The 19,465-nt window shown below is 36.0% G+C and overlaps 1 protein-coding gene across 2 annotated transcripts in view; it reads right to left on the bottom strand.

Annotated features, from left to right (window-relative positions):
- The window catches only part of LOC126976589 (ATP-binding cassette sub-family G member 1), a 118,514-nt gene that overhangs the window by 68,794 nt on the left and 30,255 nt on the right, over positions 1–19,465 (bottom strand). The window contains exon 2 of one of the 2 annotated variants that reach the window (XM_050824986.1): positions 611–672. In XM_050824986.1, the coding sequence (XP_050680943.1) occupies positions 611–665 (55 nt within the window). In that variant the 5' untranslated portion in view covers positions 666–672. The remainder of the gene's footprint in view (positions 1–610; positions 673–19,465) is intronic. The other variant, XM_050824987.1, reaches the window with a different exon arrangement.

Below are 19,465 nucleotides of genomic sequence, written 5' to 3'. Positions count from 1 at the left end.
TTGTATATCAATGAAAGATATTTTATACTGAAAAGATACTTAGCTCATCGCGTGATTCGATAGCGTCGTTCGTTTACAATAACGTTAGTGACCCACAAATCGTATCCATATTTCATTGTTTAAATCACGTCATCTTTTTAACATCATTTCAATGTATCGGTGAATAACGCAAAACATCTGTATCGGTTATTTTATGACTATAATATTACGAATCTGTATTATATCTATATATATCATTATAAGGGATCCATTATTTTTTATCTTAACACTGAAGAATAATAAGAATAATTATTGATCAATCTATTTGAATAGTTAAAATATATATAGCGACCATATAGCCCAGTGGTGACCCTGCCTACTGAGCTAGAGGTCCAGGGTTGAATCCCAGTAGGTGCAAACATATATATGATGAATATGGTTGTTTGTTTAGTAGTCATGGATGTTTATAAGTATTTATTCATGATTAAGTAAGTATATCGTATTAAATATATTGTTGTCTCTCTCCCAAAGTACAAGCTATGCCTAGTTTAGGGCAATATGCAAAAATTGTGTAAAAGTGTGTCAATATAATATTATGTTACTTTATTATATTATGAATAGATTATCTTACCTCTAGATAAGCGGCTGTAGACGGTATATGTCAGATTTCGAAACTCCAGATCCATTTTCTGGCTGAAACAAAACAATCATAGTTTAATAATTTTAAAGGTCTATCAGTGTTTGACATCTTCTCCGAGACTAGGTATTTTGTTCAACTTATTAACAAAACTCAAACTTTTTTGTAAATAATTGATGTAATTACATCAAGTGACATGAGTTCTATTAGGCTATAATGGTCAAGTAATGGTAAGTGTTCGCCGTAGATATCATATTTTTCAAACGCAATCCTTCAAATTCAAACAAATCCAAAAATTTGTTATTTTTGTTAAGCTTTTATTTAACTTGCAATGTATAGCTCATATCGCTAAGCCTAGTCACCCCAACCCGCAACTCCTGTGTGCGACGCGTAGCTCCAAGTTTATTACTTATTAAGTTATTAGAATAACCCGTAGGTATCCCCTCGTCTGTACGCTCCCCTTTGACGACGGGGACAGTTTTCAGTTACGTAATACGTCCCGCTGGTGACGTGAGCGCACGCGACTGAGCCGCGAGAACATGTTTAAACTTAAGGCTGCTATCCCAAGAAATCGCCAAAATAGCGCATAGTTGAAACCATTTCTTGAAGGTTTATATAAAGCTGATATTTTTAAGGTGTACGCGCTTTTTTTGAAGGTACCCATGTCGTATCGTGCCGGAAACACCGCACAAGGAAGTTCATTCCACAGCTTTGTAGTACATGGAAGAAAGCTCCTTAAAAACCGCACTGTGGAGGACCGCCACACATCCAGATGGTGGTGATGAAATCCTAACTTGTAGCCTGTCGTGTGAAGGTTGAATTTGGCGACAGGAATCAGGTGAACAGCTCTTCGGAACACTCCCTGATAATCCACATGATAAATGCGGTACATCCCATCGTACACCAAGTGATCCAGCCTTTCAGAGAGCACTGTGTCCCCGACAATTCGAGCTGCTCTGCGTTACACGCGGTCAAATGGATCGAGCTGATACTGGGGTGCGCCAGACCAGAGATGGCAGCTATACTCCATATGTGGCCAGACCTGCGCATTGTACAGCGCTAGAATGTGGGCCGGCTTGAAGTATTGCCGTGCTCTATTAATGACGCCCAGTTTCTGCGAAGCCAATTTGGCTTTGCTCTCCAGATGGCCGCGGAATTGGTAATCGCTCGAGATTTCGAGAACCAGAATACTAGGCAAGGCTTTAAGGGAAGTGTTGTTGAAGAGCTGTGATACGACAAATAGAGTTTTTTTTGTGGTAAACGCGAAAACTTGAGTCTTCCGGGGGTTAAATTGGACAAGGTTCAATTTACCCCATTCCGTGATCTTCTTGAGAGAGGACTCGATAGAAGACACAAGTTCCTCCCGGCACTGGTCGACGATTTCCCGAGAGAGACCTGCATGGCCCGTGTATACGGCATCACCAGTGCTGTCGTCTGCATAGCAATGTATGTTGGAGGTGTCCAACATATTGTTGTACAGAAGAAACAGTATCGGACATAGCACAGAGCCTATGATCAGCTGAACGATGAAAAATATTTTAAATAAAACTTGACACTCCATAGCTGGTTTTGTAAATATAAAAACTGTATCGATTATTTCAGTCATGGCAACTAACAAACCAATTTTTCCCCAGCCCCTGTCTTGCTCCGCGCTACTTCCTACATCTACAGTTCCTACATTTTTATACTTTAATTAATTTACATAGTATTTTTTGCTGTACCTGTCCACTACAAAAAAAACTGAATGCATATCTTCGATCACTTAGCTATTCTACATCCTATACTACTTCCGATTTTTTATAGTTATAAAAATAGATTTAAAAAACTAAAAAACTCGCTTCGGTTGAAAAGATAATGGTTGAAATTTAAAATGAACATCAATCTTATCGACGATAGCTGAAATAATTACAAAAAATAAACAATAATCTTATTTTGCAAATTGAAAAATGGAATAATTTTATCAAAATAATGTACTGTCCTCGGTCCTCGATAAATCTACGAAGTTTGAACGAATCTGGAATCTGGCCGTTTAAAGTGGGTCAAAATCGCGCCCAAACGAGTCGGTTACAAACAAACATACAAACAGGTGAAGCTAATAAAAAGCGTGTAAAAAACATTAGTTAAATATAGTATAGTAATGTTATCGCTTTGTCGTGACGGCAACGCACTAGCGTTACTTAGCGTTATGATAGTTCACTATCATTTCCCCACATTAAAAATGCGCAAGAAGTTTTCACTTAAGCGAACTTAAATTAATGTTTAAACTTCCTCCGCCGGCTTTCAGGTCAATAAATTATGATAGCCTTCAAAATAATCGATTCAATTATTCGTAATGTAAATTAAGCTTAACAGGAAAATTAAGTTATAAATGTCTCTTCCGACTACTTAAGTTCACAATACTCGTTAATAACAGCTATATTGTGTCATGATAATGGAACTTACTTCTATAAACTCAGTCTTCTCACATAGCAACAAAAAATATGTAGTACATATATCATTATTTACTGTTCTGCAATATGTAATTATCGTGTAAATAGCCCTTTTTATGGTGAATGTTAAATCGATTCTCGAAGTTCGTCAAAATTACTGTCAAATTGACGTTGTAACTGGAATAAAAATTATCTGCGTTATATACTGTATACAATCGAATGGTGTGGTTATGTGCATAATAAAGGAATTGTTAAAAATAGATTATTAGACACGTGCGATGAAAGTCACTGTAAATCGTTATTTCTAGTCGTGATTTTATTGCAGGCAAAATGATACCTTCCATTTTAATTGTCAGGCTGGCAAAGAGATTAGGTAGAGCACTTGCTCATTCAATCACTAGTCTTATAAAGATATTATTTTATGTAACATCACCAAATATATCAGAAAATTATAATATATTAATAATATTTAGTAAGAAATAGTCCCGGTATCTAAGAAACCGGAGAGGAGAGGAGACGAGAAGAGATAAGCCGCAAAACTGTTAGGTTATTTTAATCAAAGCGGAGAAAAGATGTGAGCTGTGAAAACTCGAAATCAGTCAAGTGATGTTTACGAAAGAGATACGTAATCACGCCCACTGCGTAAATCCATAAATTCGTGGCCAGACAGAATAAAGGCCTATCATATTAAGAGAATAAAGGCGATTAATGCCACAGGTAATGAAATGATAATCTAAATAGATTTATTGGTGATTATGGAATATAGTTAGTGACCCTGACTACTGAGCTAGAGGTCCCGGGTTCGAATCCCGGTAGGTGCAATCATTTATATGACATTCATCATGTTTGTTTCCGAGTCATGGATGTTTGTATGTATTTATGTAGGTTTAAGTAAGTATATTGTATTAAATATATCGTTGTCTTGTACCCATAGTACAGGCTATGCCTAGTTTGGGGAAAGATAATTTCTGTAAAATAGTGTCAATATTATTATTATTATATAAATGATTTTTATTAAGATGAAATTACGTCATAACAATTTAACTGCGTTTATATATTTTGTAACAGAACCACCATGGTATGTAATTTTATTATTATTTATTGTCCCTATATATAGTATTTTTTTATAAATTTAAATATCACAATATTCAGTTATGAATTTTAATATTAATTATGTCAATATGTCAATAAAATAAAATGAAATAAATCAATTTTGAGAAATTAAAGCCTTTTATGCCTTTTTACAGATAATAATATCATAGGCACCCTCATAAATACTCGAAGAATAACATAAATAATAGAAAGACTAAATCAATGAAATGGATTAGGTGTTTAATATATGACTCACATTTCAATAGATTTCAATATAATTCTCGTTAGTCACACCTAATAGTATTAAATTATATTAACCAGTTGAGTTTCAACTCTTTATTACAGTCTACGATTTTTGCCCATTTTATACCTTCACGGTTTAATTTGATAATTTGCTAAGTTTTGATCAGTTCAGTTTTATTACCTTAGTGTGAACAAAATATATGATGATGAAATTATTATGTGAAACAACATTCTATCCGCGGTGGTTCCGGGTCGTAATAATATGAGTAACTTAAAATAAACCCAGCCAAATATGAGACAGACTCGCATACGAAGGGGACATGTGCGAGTCGGACTCATCCACCGCGGGTTCCCTACATATTATTAGTATACTTATAAAAATACAGAAAAAGTTTTTAAAATGAAAACTTCTTTAGCCGCTTAGGGCTCTTTTTGGTAGGGGAGAATCTTAAGGGTCGCGTCACCGACATACTCATGACTGGCGCAGGCGATAAATTATTAAAAAAATAAGTTTTACGGCCTCACAAATAAAATTGGTATAAAGTTATAACTGATGATAAACAAAGAAAATACAAAATGTTTACAATATCGTTGACAACACTGTCAATACAATGATAATTCTGAAGTTTCCGAATGACATGCAGCCTTGCAAATAAACGCGGGAAACGTTATACGTCCGAATTAACCAATCGTAAGCAAAATGTCTATTTGTAAACATTTTTCATTTTCTTGGTTTATGATTAGTTATAAGTAAAAAAATATGCCAATTTTAATTGTAAGGCCCTAAATATATATAGTTAGAATTTTTTTTGGATGAGTGAAATCTCGTGTGTCCCTTCACCGAAATGCTTGAAGCAGTACGAGTATACCTGTAGCTATACATCTGAAGTATTGTATGACATAAGTGCTGTGTTTATCTTATAAGTGAAATTGAATGAATTTTGTGAAAAGTTCAATGTGATTATACTGTGCATTGTTGAAATAGTTTTTGTTTAATTAATACATTATTGCAAATTTTAATACTAAAAGTTCTGATTTTTTTAGTCATCGTCATAAATCGAAAACTATACATTTTGTGCCAATAAAGCCCTTTCATACGATACTCAATTCATAGATAACTCAATACAAAATTTGTACCGCCGTTGCTTGCATAAAGACTCTGATTTTTTATGATTGAATTACAAATGTATAGTTTTGACGGTCTTACGTGCCAAATTTCATAGTTGTAGGTCAAACCTATAAATTTTGATTCCCTTGAGAGTTAAGAGAAAGAAGTTTGATTTTTCACATCTTCAAGAGACTGTAGACTTAGAGTAAGTCGTTTAATTTCAATTCATGTCTATTATACACGTTTACGGTTCACTAAGTGTAAAATTAATTAATGCTTTTGCATTATTTACGCAAACTAAACATAGCGCAGTCGTTCATAGATAACATAAAAGATAACACAAATTGTTGGTAACTTATAATAGTGCAGTGAAGGTACTTAACTTGATCTAACTTCCGACTGTGAAAGTGAGTAAAATAACCTTATTTCTCATCATTTTTATATCATAAACGTGTTTTACTTTCACTTAGTAAAGACAGTACCAGGTTCACAATTTTCCCTTTTCAAGTTTCTCTGTTACTATTTTTGTCTATTGCAATACTAGTTTGTAGTTTGTAGTAAGCTACGGGACGCGGGTTCAATCCCCGCTAGAAACATTTTATTCACTTTCCACGTTCTTTATTGGGTATTGTTATTGTGTATATATAAATTCCGACAAACCAAATTCGAATCACAATATAAGAGCCGTGAAACGTGGTTTGTTGAAACATTTTGGTCTCATCAATCATTTCAGTGTCTTATATATTTTATTTATAAGTTAGCTCGTCATCGTCATTACTGGTGATTTATGCTGGTGATCACCTGACATGGGCTTCGATTTATGACTGAAAGATAAGTGTGTGTATACTTCAGTACCGTGCGTACAGAAGTATACACACAAGAAAGGAGAAAAAACAATATTGTAAAAAAGAAGGTATTTAAAAGGTAAAATTTCGTATAACTAAATATCATTAAATTATTTTTATACAATTGAAGATATTTTTTTAAACTTGTATATAAATTGAAATTTATTTTATTCTCGTCCATTGGTTGTGGTTTAGTAGAAATATGGGTTACAGGAGGCTTGGCAGCTGAAGTATGATAAGAAATATAACTTCTAAAAAACCAACAAGAGCAAAGTTAGTTCAAAATTAAAATTACGTATCCGTAATGCTTACGTAATGACTTGCAGGCTTTCATATAAATCGAACCTGCGCACAAACATTTGCCCTTGACAATTGCAGAGCTTTAAGATTAAAGTTCACTATGTCAATCCACTTGTATATTGCTCTTATAGCCATGTTTACTTGGATTTAAATAATAAAATATAAATATTTGTTTCTTTCGATTCACATTTCTATATGTCATTGTAAATTACACAATATTCCATGTTTTCATACCGCTGTTATTAGATGAAATCTGAAGCCTCTAAGTAGTTATATATATAAGATTAGAGTACCATAGATTAAGGATAAAAACTTAATGCTAAAGCTGCCATATTACAAAATATTTGAAGTGAAATCTTCTTTAGGGGCGTTGAGCGTATAAAATGTTAAACTCGCGCCAGGACAGGTGACCTGATTGAAAATTCGTAAGGCAGTCGTTCAGATTTTTCTGAGGGATAATCTTTATAATGTAATAGTTCTGTAAATTTTTTATGTAATATAAATATAGTAGGTTCTAATAAGCTATATAGTAGTGTTGATTTCTTAACAAGAAATGATTATTACTATGTTGATATGTGTTCATTCAAACGTTGTGCTATTGTCACAGAACCTTCTAGATTGTTTCGATTCTGGGTTAATTAAAACCATCTGTTGAAATACGCAACCGCATTGCGCGAAGTGATACTAGTATCTACTCGCGAAGTGTTGCAAACTACAATATCCGTATTCCTTTCATCATTTAACGTATATAATTTGCGTATCAATAATGCTATGTTTATGAATAAATTTACGAAATTTTTAGAAAGAACGTATATTCTAACTGACACCACAGACTGGGAATGAGGCGGACACCCTCAGGCTCTTTAATTATAAATGTTTATTGTACGATATCACATTGTAATCCATATTTTTATTTAAAAAAGCCCGCTGAGTCTCTGAGTGAGTACTTATACGGTGTGGCCGTTCTTCTCAGGTCTGACGCAGTCTATTTTAAATGGGTGGTAATTTTTGACGTTCAATAAGTGATTTTGAATCCTATTTTAAATAAAAATATTTGAATTTGACTAACGACGATAATCAAGTCGTGTAGCATTTTACGGTGTTGTCCATTCTTAACTGACCTCAAAAACGAGGGGGTTCTCAATTCGATTGGTATTTTTTATGTATGTTTTTATGATTACGCTGAGATTTATGATCTGATTTACGTGATTCTTCTGTAGTTTGATGCGGAATAGCTGCAATAAGTTTCTATATGGTATAAAACTTGGTATATTGGGAGTCGAATGGTTCCGTAGCACTACCGTACAATTTAATGTCACTGTGTACTTTTTAAATACTTTTATAAGCGTAGCAAGAGAAACGTATAAAGAAACGAAATTAAAGCATATGTGATATATGATATACTAGAGCTCAAAACATGAAAAAATTTGATGTATAAAAATTATCAATACTTATTCATGTTATATATATTATATTATAATATATTGTTTCAGGTAATGAATATAATCCTATACATATACTGTACTGTTTCACTTGAAAAAGTATGATTATTGTGAATACACAAAAGAAATAGTGTTAATATATATATGTTTATAAACGTAATAAAATTCTCGTGTGTGTTTGCCACATACTCCTCCGATACGGCTTGACCAATTTTATTTAAATTTTTCGTAATTAGGTCTGAAAACAGGTCTAAAAATCTAATTAATATGACCTTACAAACCATACCACACCTTTTGAATGGAAAGTTTACCACCAGCATAACCAGATAGTTAATACATATGTACTGTATCTATTTAAATTTTTGACTATAAAATAAAATTCTAGCCAAGTTTCTTGCACCCGTTCTTCTCAGATGAAACTGATACAAATATTTGCATACTATTTGTATTTGAATTTATTTTGGCGCAATTTGGGAATTTTCAACTCGTATGAATCTAGGTTTTTGCTAATCATTATACAATTATTATAAATCCTGTCAGTCCAGAAGATAACGCATAAATAAAATAATCCAGCGCTATCATTTTAATTTGTCACATAAACAAAACTATCTTTTCTATCTAGCACAAAATTTACAAACGTCATATATTTTTTCAAAACACTACTTCGAAAACAAATGGGGCTCTGTGAGAAAAGACACGACTCAAGAAACATATTCACAAGTCGCAAGGCAACTTTATATGATACTGGTCAATATTTGGGCGCGTCACAGTTGAACACATTTGCAATAGGTGTGGTCAGCTTAGATAAGCGGTCACTCCGCAGATCTTTCTCGAACATTGCACTTTCACATCTCAGCTGAGGTAACCCGGTGGCCAAGAGCCATTGGCGAAACTTGATTTCAGACTAATGAACGACCTTCGCGATTGCATTTTATGGCTGATATGTCCGATATTGCCTATTATGTAATAAGTTTAACGGGGTCGCAATGATTAGGTTAAATAAAGGTGTGACTTATGTGTGTATTTTTTTATGAAACACCAACAATATATTATGAACATGATCATAACTTTGATTAAATTTGTTATCAAAATTTATGAACGATGCGGGACTCGAATACGAGACTACTAGAGCGCTCTTTCCAACTGAGCCAACCGTTCGAGTACGCATGGGTCGTAAATTTTGTAATATGCTATTCAACTCAAGTTGTGGTACCTTACAGTTGATAACCTGCTCAACCCCAATAATTGCATATTAGGAAATTTACTTGAGATGTCGCTCTTTCAAATCTAAACAATTTGTTATTTAAAATAAATTAAAAAATTTCGAATCCCGCATCATTCATAAAATTTTGTTACAAAATTGATTTCTATAACAGATCCCAGAAGTGAGGATTCAAGCTTTCATAACGTCTATTAATTTGATTCTGTACCAAATTTATAACAAATATCTTGACTGTTATGAATAAATGTTAGTTTTAATATGTGTTTGAAGAATCTACACCGATGTTAAAATTTTAAAATGTAACAATCAATTTACGGGAACAAGTCAAGAATAAACCATAAAAATATCTTCATCTGGTAAAAAATAATTAATCGTTAATATGAGCGCATATATTTTTTTTTTTATGGAACAGGAGGACAAACGAGCGTACGGGTCACCTGGTGTTAAGTGACCACCACCGCCCACATTCTCTTGCAACACCAGAGGAATCACAAGAGCATTGCCGGCCTTTAAGGAAGGTGCACGCGCATTTTTGAAGGTTCCCATGTCGTATCGTCCCGGAAACACTGCACAAGGAAGCTCATTCCACAGCTTTGTAATACGTGGAAGAAAGCTCCTTGAAAACCGCACTGTGGAGGACCGCCACACATCCAGTTGGTGGGGATGATATCCTAATTTGTAGTGTAGTGCGTGTCGTGCGAAGGTGGAATTCGGCGGCAGGAATCAGGTTGAACAGCTCTTCGGAACACTCCCCGTGATAAATGCGGTAGAAAACACACAATGAAGCGACGTCTCTACGCAACGCCAAGTGATCCAGCCGTTCACAGAGCACTGGGTCCCCGACAATTCGAGCTGCTCTGCTTTGCACGCGGTCAAATGGATCGAGCTGATAATGGGGTGCGCCAGACCAGAGATGACAGCAATACTCCATGTGTGGCCGGACCTGCGCTTTGTAGAGCGCTAGAATATGGGCCGGCTTGAAGTATTGCCGTGCTTTATTGATGACGCCCAGCTTCTTCGAAGCTAATTTGGCTTTGCCCTCCAGATGGCCACGGAATTGGCAATCGCTCGAGATTTCGAGACCCAGTATTCCGATACTAGGCGAGGCTTTAAGGGAAGTGTTATCGAAGAGCGGTGATACGACAAATGGGGTTTTTTTAGTGGTAAACGCGCAAACTTGAGTCTTCTGGGGGTTAAATTGGATAAAGTTCAACTTACCCCATTCCGCGACCTTCTCGAGAGAGGACTCGATAGAAGACACAAGTTTCTCCCGGCACTGGTCGACGTTTTCCCGAGAGAGACCTGCATGGCCCGTGTATACGGCATCACCAGTGCTGTCGTCTGCATAGCAATGCATGTTGGCGGTGTCCAACATATCATTGATATGCAGAAGAAACAGCGTGGGAGATAGCACACAGCCTTGGGGCACTCCAGCGTTCACGGGCTTGGGATTCGAGCAAAAACCGTCGACAACAACTTGTATGCTGCGCCCAGTGAGGAAGCTGGAGGTCCACACAGCGTATAAGCTCTCGGGAAGCCCAAATGCTGGAAGTTTTGAGAGGAGCGCCTTGTGCCATACACGATCAAAGGCCTTCGCTATATCCAGGCTTACTGCCTGGCCTTCCCCCTTGCTTTCAATAGCCGCCGCCCATCTATGTGTTAGGTATACCAGAAGATCACCTGCCGACCGACCATGGCGAAAGCCGTATTGTCGGTCGTTGATCAACTGGTGACCCTCTAGGTATACTAGGAGTTGGCGGCTTATTATGCTCTCCATAATTTTGGAGAGCAGGGAGGTTATAGCTATAGCCCTGTAGTTTGCCGGATCCGAACGGTCTCCTTTTTTTTGGAACGGATGGACAAGGGCTGACTTCAATGAGTCAGGGACTGCCTTTGGAATAAGAGTGCTGGAATAAACGCGTTAGCACCGGCGTCAACTCAGGGGCACACGTTCTAAGCACGATTGGAGAAATGCCATCCGGCCCGCTCGACTTCCTGACGTCCAACGAAAACAGAGCTCCCCTAACAGTTTTCTGTCTGAACTGTACTTCAGGCATAGAGCTCTGACACCACGGGATGGTCGGCGGTGTTTTTCCGTTGTCGTCAAGAGTCGAGTTGGAGGCGAAAAGAGCGCACAGGAGATCGGCTTTCTCTTTTGCCGTATGGGCCAGGGTGTCATTCCACATGTGCAACGGCGGCATGGACGGCTGGTTGAAGTTACCAAGAGCAGCTTTCGACAACGACCAGAACTTGCGTGTTCCGGTCGGGTAACTGGAAAGCTGCTCGCCGATTTTGACGACGTGCTTTGACTTCGCACGGGCGATTTGCCGCTTAAAAATCTTTAGGCACGGTTATATTTCCTCTTAAGAACTTTGCAGTTCGGATACTTTGTGCCCAGCGCCGCAGCCCAAGTTCGATACGCCTGTTTTTTGCAGTCAGGTGCTGCTTTAACTGACGCATCGAACCAGGGCTGTGATCTGCCACCGATACCTTATATGCCAAGATTAACACCATTTTTCACAGATTTGTTTCATTTAAATCAAGCGAGTAGTTTAGAAGTTGAGAGAAAAATAAAAGTTGAGAAAACGAAAACTCGTTTTGGAATTATTCGAATATGTATTTGATATTCCGGGGAATTCCCACTTCACACCATAACATCGCGCGCCGCTGTGAGTGTAGTGAATTGACGTTACAGCTGTTGGCGAGCGAAATATAAAAAAAGAGTCGAACGGGCAAAAATCGACACTTTCAACTCAATAAAAATGAAATAAAAAATATTCCCAGAGGGTAGGCAGGTGTAACGCACCTCTTTTTGATCCCTGTCTCATTACTTTATTTTATGGAAAAGGGGGACAAAAGAGAGTACGGGTCACCTGGTGATCACCAGAGGAATCATAGGAGCGTGGAAGGTGTACGCGCTTTTTTGAAGGTACCCATGTCGTATCGTCCCGGAAACATCGCACAAGGAAGCTTACTTGCCCCATTTCAGTATGCCTCAGCTAATATTATACTCTTAGGTCGAATTTTACCAGCATTTTGGATGAAAGTCTAAATATACTTTGATGCATTCAATCTCTCCAATCCACCTCGACAATACCCTTAGTATTTTAATATTGATCGAAGCACCCCGTATTGAATGCAGTTGCGGCCATTGACCTCTAACAACCATTATTCACTCATTATTGTTGTTTACCTACCTGTAATTACTGTAATGAAGTATTAAATTTACATTTATGGTACGATAAACGTTTGTAAAGATGTATAAGTGAGTATAAGTGAAAATTTATATATGTAGATGATCAAGAATGGTTCGAAATCAGTTCAGGTTAACTAAAATCAATCATATAACAGCGGTGTTTCCAGGACGATACGACATTAATGGTGCCTTTAAAAAAAGCATGTATACTTTACTAAAACACCGGCAACGCTCCTGCGATGCCTCTGGTGTTAAATCAGTTTTCTTTTTCATTTGTGCTCTTCTTCCATAAAAAGGACATGATAACATCAAAGCGTGTACACCTTCCTTAAAGGTCGGAAACGCTCCTGTGATTCCTCTGTTTTGAAAGTGAATATGGGCGGTTGTGACCACTTAACACCAGGTGGCCATTACGCGCTCGTTTGTCCTCCTTTTCCAAAAATTGTTTTAAGGGTTTTTTATGGGTATTACTTGAACTTCACAACTATAAGGATAAATATAAAAAAATATTATAACAATCTCAAAAGTTTCCAAAAGGTAAATCCAGCTATATTGGTAATATTTATTACCATGTTGAATGCATATTATAACAGGGTTTTATTTTTAGCATGACCCTAAAAATTCCTCGGTCGAATTTGTACAAAACACTTTATTCACTTTCTAGCGGGTTCTTCCTTGATATTATTAATAAATATACTTATGTAACTCTCGAGAATATATATTAGTTTTAAAATGTAATCAACTAACATAAAAGAACTGGTTATGAGACATGAAGGCGGCATATCTAGTGAAATTACTGAGCTATTGGAATATAGCAACTCAAGGTTATGAACGCAATCGAAGCCTGACATCTATAGAGTGTACTTAAACTTTGCTCAGACTTTACTTACGCTTAGTTGAGTGTGATAAAAAGCGAACTTGACTTTTGCATTAGCCTGTCTTAGCTCAGTGTACTTTCAGCTCTTACATCATCTATACGTCTAGATAGAATATGACAGCTGTGTGTGTAATTTATATTTTGAGCAATTCACGCACACTTACATTAAGTGTCATTCAAATTGCGAGTGTAAGACGTAGCTTGTCAAGCACACTAAATTAATATTCCTGGCCTGTTTTTATCGGTTGTCTTACAGCAAGAGACTCTATCCAGACGTATAAATTATCTAAGTTTCAGCGGTCAAACGACTATACAATCGACATTAAAAATTACGCTAAGCTACTAATGCAGTATAAGTAATCTAAGATAATATATACGTATAGATAGACTGTGATAGTTGTGTGAACACCTCGAAAAAATAGCGGCAAACTGTTAGCATCTATTTTCAGCAATGCACACACACACACTTAAATAAAATGCTTAACGTATCGTGAGTGTCACGCACACTAAAGTAATAAAAGTGGTCTGTTGTCATGTGATGCCTAACTGTACGAGGCTCTATCTAGACGTATAAATTAACTAAGTAAGTAAGTAATATTAAGACATTAATAAACCTAGTTAAAAGTAATTAATCATTCTACTTTCAAGTTTAAATTGTGTATAAATAAATACAACAATAATAATAATTGTAGAAGGTATTAATGACAATACTTTTTCACCTTCATTTGTCTTCGTTACGGTACAACTGAAATGTCAACAATGAAACGGCCGTGACACCCCGTCAGTGAAGGTTGTCTGAACATTGTCAAAACAATATGCAATAGCAATGCATGCATGTGACAAATATAATCAATTTATAGCCGCGTTGGCCACTTTTAGGTTGAAGAAAACCTTATGGGTACGTACTGCACGTACAGAGGACTTGAAAGTATGCGTATTATTATTAATTAATTTGGAAAAGGTATTCTTTAAAACTTCAGTATTTATTCAAGATTTGATAATGCAACCCACATACCCACAATCTACGTACATACAATCAAACTACTTGCTTATTTATCTCAGCAGGATTTAATTGTGAGTTCTGATGTTAAAGAAGCATAGCCAGCGGGTGACTACCATCAGGTGAACTCCAAACATCGATTGTCCTATTTGAAAAAGTCTATATATATAGAGAAGAACATTTGCCACAACCGGTGCTAAGAGATGCCTTGCCATCTTTTAAAATAGGAGTATGCTCTTTTCTTAAAGGTCCCTAAGTTGTATTGGTTCGGGAAAATAGCAGCCGTTAATTGACTCCGCAAAGTGGCTGCGGGAGGCAAGAAATCTCTGGCAAAACGCGCGGTTGTGAAATGCCAGACGTCAACGTGACGCGGGTGGTATTTATCATTTTGATGTAAGGTCGGGTGGTGAAATTCGGCCACTGGTATCAACCCGAACACGTCCTCTGAGCTTTACCCGTGATAAATGCGGTAGAAGATGCAGATATAACCCACATCTCTACGCTACGCCAATGAATCAAGCTGATAGGAGATGACTTGAAGAAGTTCATGAATAGGGAAAGATAATAAAATAATCATTACATACTGTTCTTAGTAAAGATTATAATTAGTCATAATCGTTGGAATACTGATGTAATTTCATTGATATTTAAGATGTTTTTTCCTCGAGCAGCACTATCAATGTGATATTAAATTTCCTTAGTCTGCAAAGGTTGGCCGCTCAGGAAGTTAATTGATTTAAGTCAATAAGTTTTACGTCCTTACTCTATTTTAAGGTTTTATTTTTTCCGAATAAAGGGTAAGTTAGACAGTGGCTCGGTCAATATGCTTCCTGTTCTGATAAACGGGCAAAAAGTACGGAAATACCCTTTTCACTGAAAGCTTGGCCGGAAGTCAACATATCGCACATTATAAGAGCTGAAGACTGGCCTTCTAGCTCAAACTTGAACCTACTGGACAAAAATTATGTTTTAGAAAAAGTGGCCTCCCTTTAGCATGTGCCCCTTTTATACTGGCGATCTGTGGGTGACATATTAAACTGTTCAAAGACGCACAGACAACTTTTTTGCCATAATGCAAAAAAGCAGCAATAAATATATAAACTATTACTAACACACTAACAACATATGGATGTCTTACGTGTAAAATATACTTTTATTTATTTATTTAAGCGAAGCACTGACAACCGGCGCCTATTTCTACCGTGAAGTAGTAATGTGTAAGCGCTACCTAAATTACTGGGCAAATGAGACTTGATGTCTTATGCCTCAAGGTGGCGAGCACATTTGTAGTGCCGCTCAGAATTATTGGGTTTATCAAGAATCCCGAGTGGCCAGTGCCACTGGGGATTGCAATGCAGTCATTGTAATGGGCAGGGCGTATCAATAACCATCAGCAGCAGGACGTAATGTCCTGCTCGTCTCGTCTCTTACTGGAGAAAAAAAAATACAAGTCACATAAGAAATATCTAGAACAAGCAATGACAAGGTATATATATATCGTAAGGCATCATTCAAATATTTCAATTTATATTGATATATTTTTATTTTATAAATTCTTATATCAAATAGTACTTTTATTAAATTATCCTTTTATAACCTTATACACCAGGCATAAGCCTGCTGCAAGACTATTTGATATAAGGTTATAAAAGGATATTTAGATAAAGTCAGATACAGCCGACAATCTTATCTGGAAATTTAAGATCAAACAGTATCCACATACATAATTACATCACAGCGATTTGTAAAACGAACGTTTTGTAATGTTTGCACTCCAACAAACACCACTCATTGACAAAGGTAAACTCTTCAAGAGCTACTTCAATTAGTGGAACATTCAAGAAACACGTATCTGTAGAAGGACTTGTTGTTTTTTTTTTTATTCAATAGCAATGAATAACCTCGGCCGCTTATTGTTAAATATTTTGTATAGCAATGATCCAAACTTACTTATAATATTATATTTAAAAAGGGATCCCTTATTGATTTTTATGTTTAAACGTTGAATTTTTTCATCAATTGGCTTCTAATTTGATTTAAGAATGGATCTGGTAATGCTTCTAATTCCAAAAATTATCGTCCTATCTCCCTAACTACCATCATGTCTAGGATCTTGGAGAGGCTGCTACATCCTGAACTCCTAAAACATATTTAATTAAATAATGCACAGTTTGGTTTCCGTTCCAATCTCTCAACGGATATGGCTATTTTCGGCTTTAAAAATACTGTAACATATTTTTAAAAAGAAAAACAAGTGTATACGCGTGCTTTCTTGATCTTAGCCGCGCATTTGATTCTATACAGTATGACATATTATGGTCTCGGATGGAGGGGACTGATGTTCTCCGTGATATACTAGGACTGTGAAATATTGGTATGGAGCCCAAACTAATGTGGTTAAATGGGGTTGCAGCGTCTCCAAAGAGTATAAGCTAGAGTATGGCGTTAGACAGGGTGGTCTCACGTCACCAACCCTATTTAATCTTTATATGAATGGACTTATAGATGAACTCAGCGAGTCCAAAGTCGGCTGTTATATGTGCAATCAACCTGTCAACAACTTGAATCACGCGGATGACATGGTCCTGCTGAGTCTCTCTATAAAGGGCTTACGGAAACTTATAAATATTTTTGAACAGTACGCCTCAACTCATGGTTTAAAGTATAGCGTAGATAAGACGGAAATTATGGTATTCAGGCACGACGGGTCGCAGATTTCAAACCCAGTTATCACTTTGGCGGGATCTCAGCTCAAAATTGTTTCTCAATTTAAATACCTGGGGCACATCATAAGAAATAACTTGAAGGATGATGACATTGAAAGACAAAGGAGGTCCATTGCCGCCACAAGTAACATGTTAGCCCGCAGATTCGCTAGGTGTAGTGTACCTGTCAAAATAACCTTATTCGGCGCTTATTGCCAGTCGTTTTATACCAGTTACTTGTGGAAAAACTATACAAAACGAGCTTACCATACGGTACGTGTGCAGTACAATAACGCTTTTAGAGCAATGCTTAAACTACCGTGGTAAACATGGCCGCCGCGCTGTAGCGTGTCGGCCATGCTTGCGGAGAATAGGGTTGATGATTTCTATGCCGTGTTAAGAAAAAGAGCCGCTTCCTTTATGGACCGCATTACAGAATGCTGTAATTTAATAATAAATTCTGTGTATGACTGTTGTAAATATGATATTTGTGACCTGTGACAATTTATTTATATTATATATTTGACATAATTTATATTTTTCTAATAATGTAAGAACTGAAATTAAATTAAACATCATTGAATTGTATTAGACTATATTAATTGTATAATTTTTATTTCTATAATTTAATTATTTTCTTTTTTAATTGTAATTATGACATAATATATTAACTTTTCTTTTTTATCTGTAATTTAATTAAAGTCAAAGTATAATGTAATTTAAATTAAGATTGTTTGTAGATTTATGGGTAAAATGCCTGAAAAGAAATGATATATTTATTATTATTGATATATTATATTATATATGATTTACTTCGTTATTTGAAATCAAATTACTCTGAACTTCTCTTAAAGATTAATTTTTGAGTCGTCTTCCATCATTAATATATTTTATTCATAATAATTCAACTACATGTAATAAACCTTAATTACTATAATATATAATTTAAAACACATTTATATTTAACTCACGTATCATATCAAAGTTATTTTGAATAATTTTGAAAATTATTAAACGTCGTAAACGTTATACGTCCGAACAAACCATTCGTAAGCAAAATGTCTATTTGTAAACATTATTTGTAAGGCCGATAGACATTTTGCTTACGAATGGTTTGTTCGGACGTATAACGTTTCCTGCGTTTATTTGCAAGGCAGGTTGTCATTCAGAAACTTCAGAATTATCATTGTATTGACAGTGTTGTCAACGATATTGTAAACATTTTGCATATTCTTTGTTTATCATCAATTATAACTTTATACCAAGTTTATTTGTAAGGCCATATGTCTTTTTTAATACTTCAACTTTACATACTTAGTTGACTCAAATTCACGTGGAATTATATTATGTGTATTGGAAAGTCATTATAAAATAAAAAAAATAATATTACAGTTCTAGAGTTGTTAAAAGTATACTAAGCTGTTGTTTGTGCCTATTAAGATATCGGATAATTTGATTTTGATAAAATGAAATGTAGCTCACTTGATAGATCTTGGCAAGTTGATATTATTTTACTATGGTGACGTTGCTGGATTGTATCTGACGTTAAAACAAATATCTCGTTGTCGTATTTATTATTATTTTATTTATATGAAATTAAGGGAGAAGACGAGCAGGACGTTCAGCTGATGGTAACTGATTTGACTTGCCCATTACAATGCAGTGCCTCTCAGTATTCTTGAAATGCCCAAAAATTCTGAGCGGCACTACAAATGTCGTCACCTCGAGACGTATGATGTTAAGCCCCATTTGCCCAGTAATTTCACTAGCTACGGCGCCCTTCAAACCGAGAGACAGTAATGATTACACATTACTGCTTCACGACAGAAGTAGGCGCCATTGTGGTACCCATAATCTAGCCGGCATCCTGTGCAAAGGAGCCTCCCACTGGTAGACGAGTAATTCCAAAATACCTTTACCTAATTTATTGCATTTATATGATAATTCGTGCACAGTGGGCTGCGCATGCACACTATGCTATAAGCATTGTAAGAATATAAATCATTTCATTACCAGTTGAAATACATTTTGTATATTTTGTTCAATTACTAAATCATATTTTGTACTGTAATATAACCTTAATGTTAAAATCAATGTTAAATAAAAATATTCACTTATTAATAATTGTTGCTTTTATTTATATTCCCACTGATCTATCTAAAACAAAGGATTTTAATCAAATAGGGGGCGTTTTAGAAACACATTCCTTGTGCGGTGTTTCCGGGACGATACGACCTTCAAAAAAAGCGCGTACACCTTCCTTAAAGGCCGGCAACGCTCTTGTGATTCCTCTGGTGTTGCAAGAGAATGTGGGCGGCGGTGATCACTTAACACCAGGTGACCCGTACGCTCGTTTGTCCTCCTATTCCATAAGAAAAAAAAAAAACATT

The sequence above is a fragment of the Leptidea sinapis genome, chromosome 41, assembly GCF_905404315.1.
Source record: "Leptidea sinapis chromosome 41, ilLepSina1.1, whole genome shotgun sequence".
Lineage (NCBI taxonomy): Eukaryota > Metazoa > Arthropoda > Insecta > Lepidoptera > Pieridae > Leptidea > Leptidea sinapis.
This window is presented reverse-complemented; position numbering and strand designations above follow the sequence as displayed.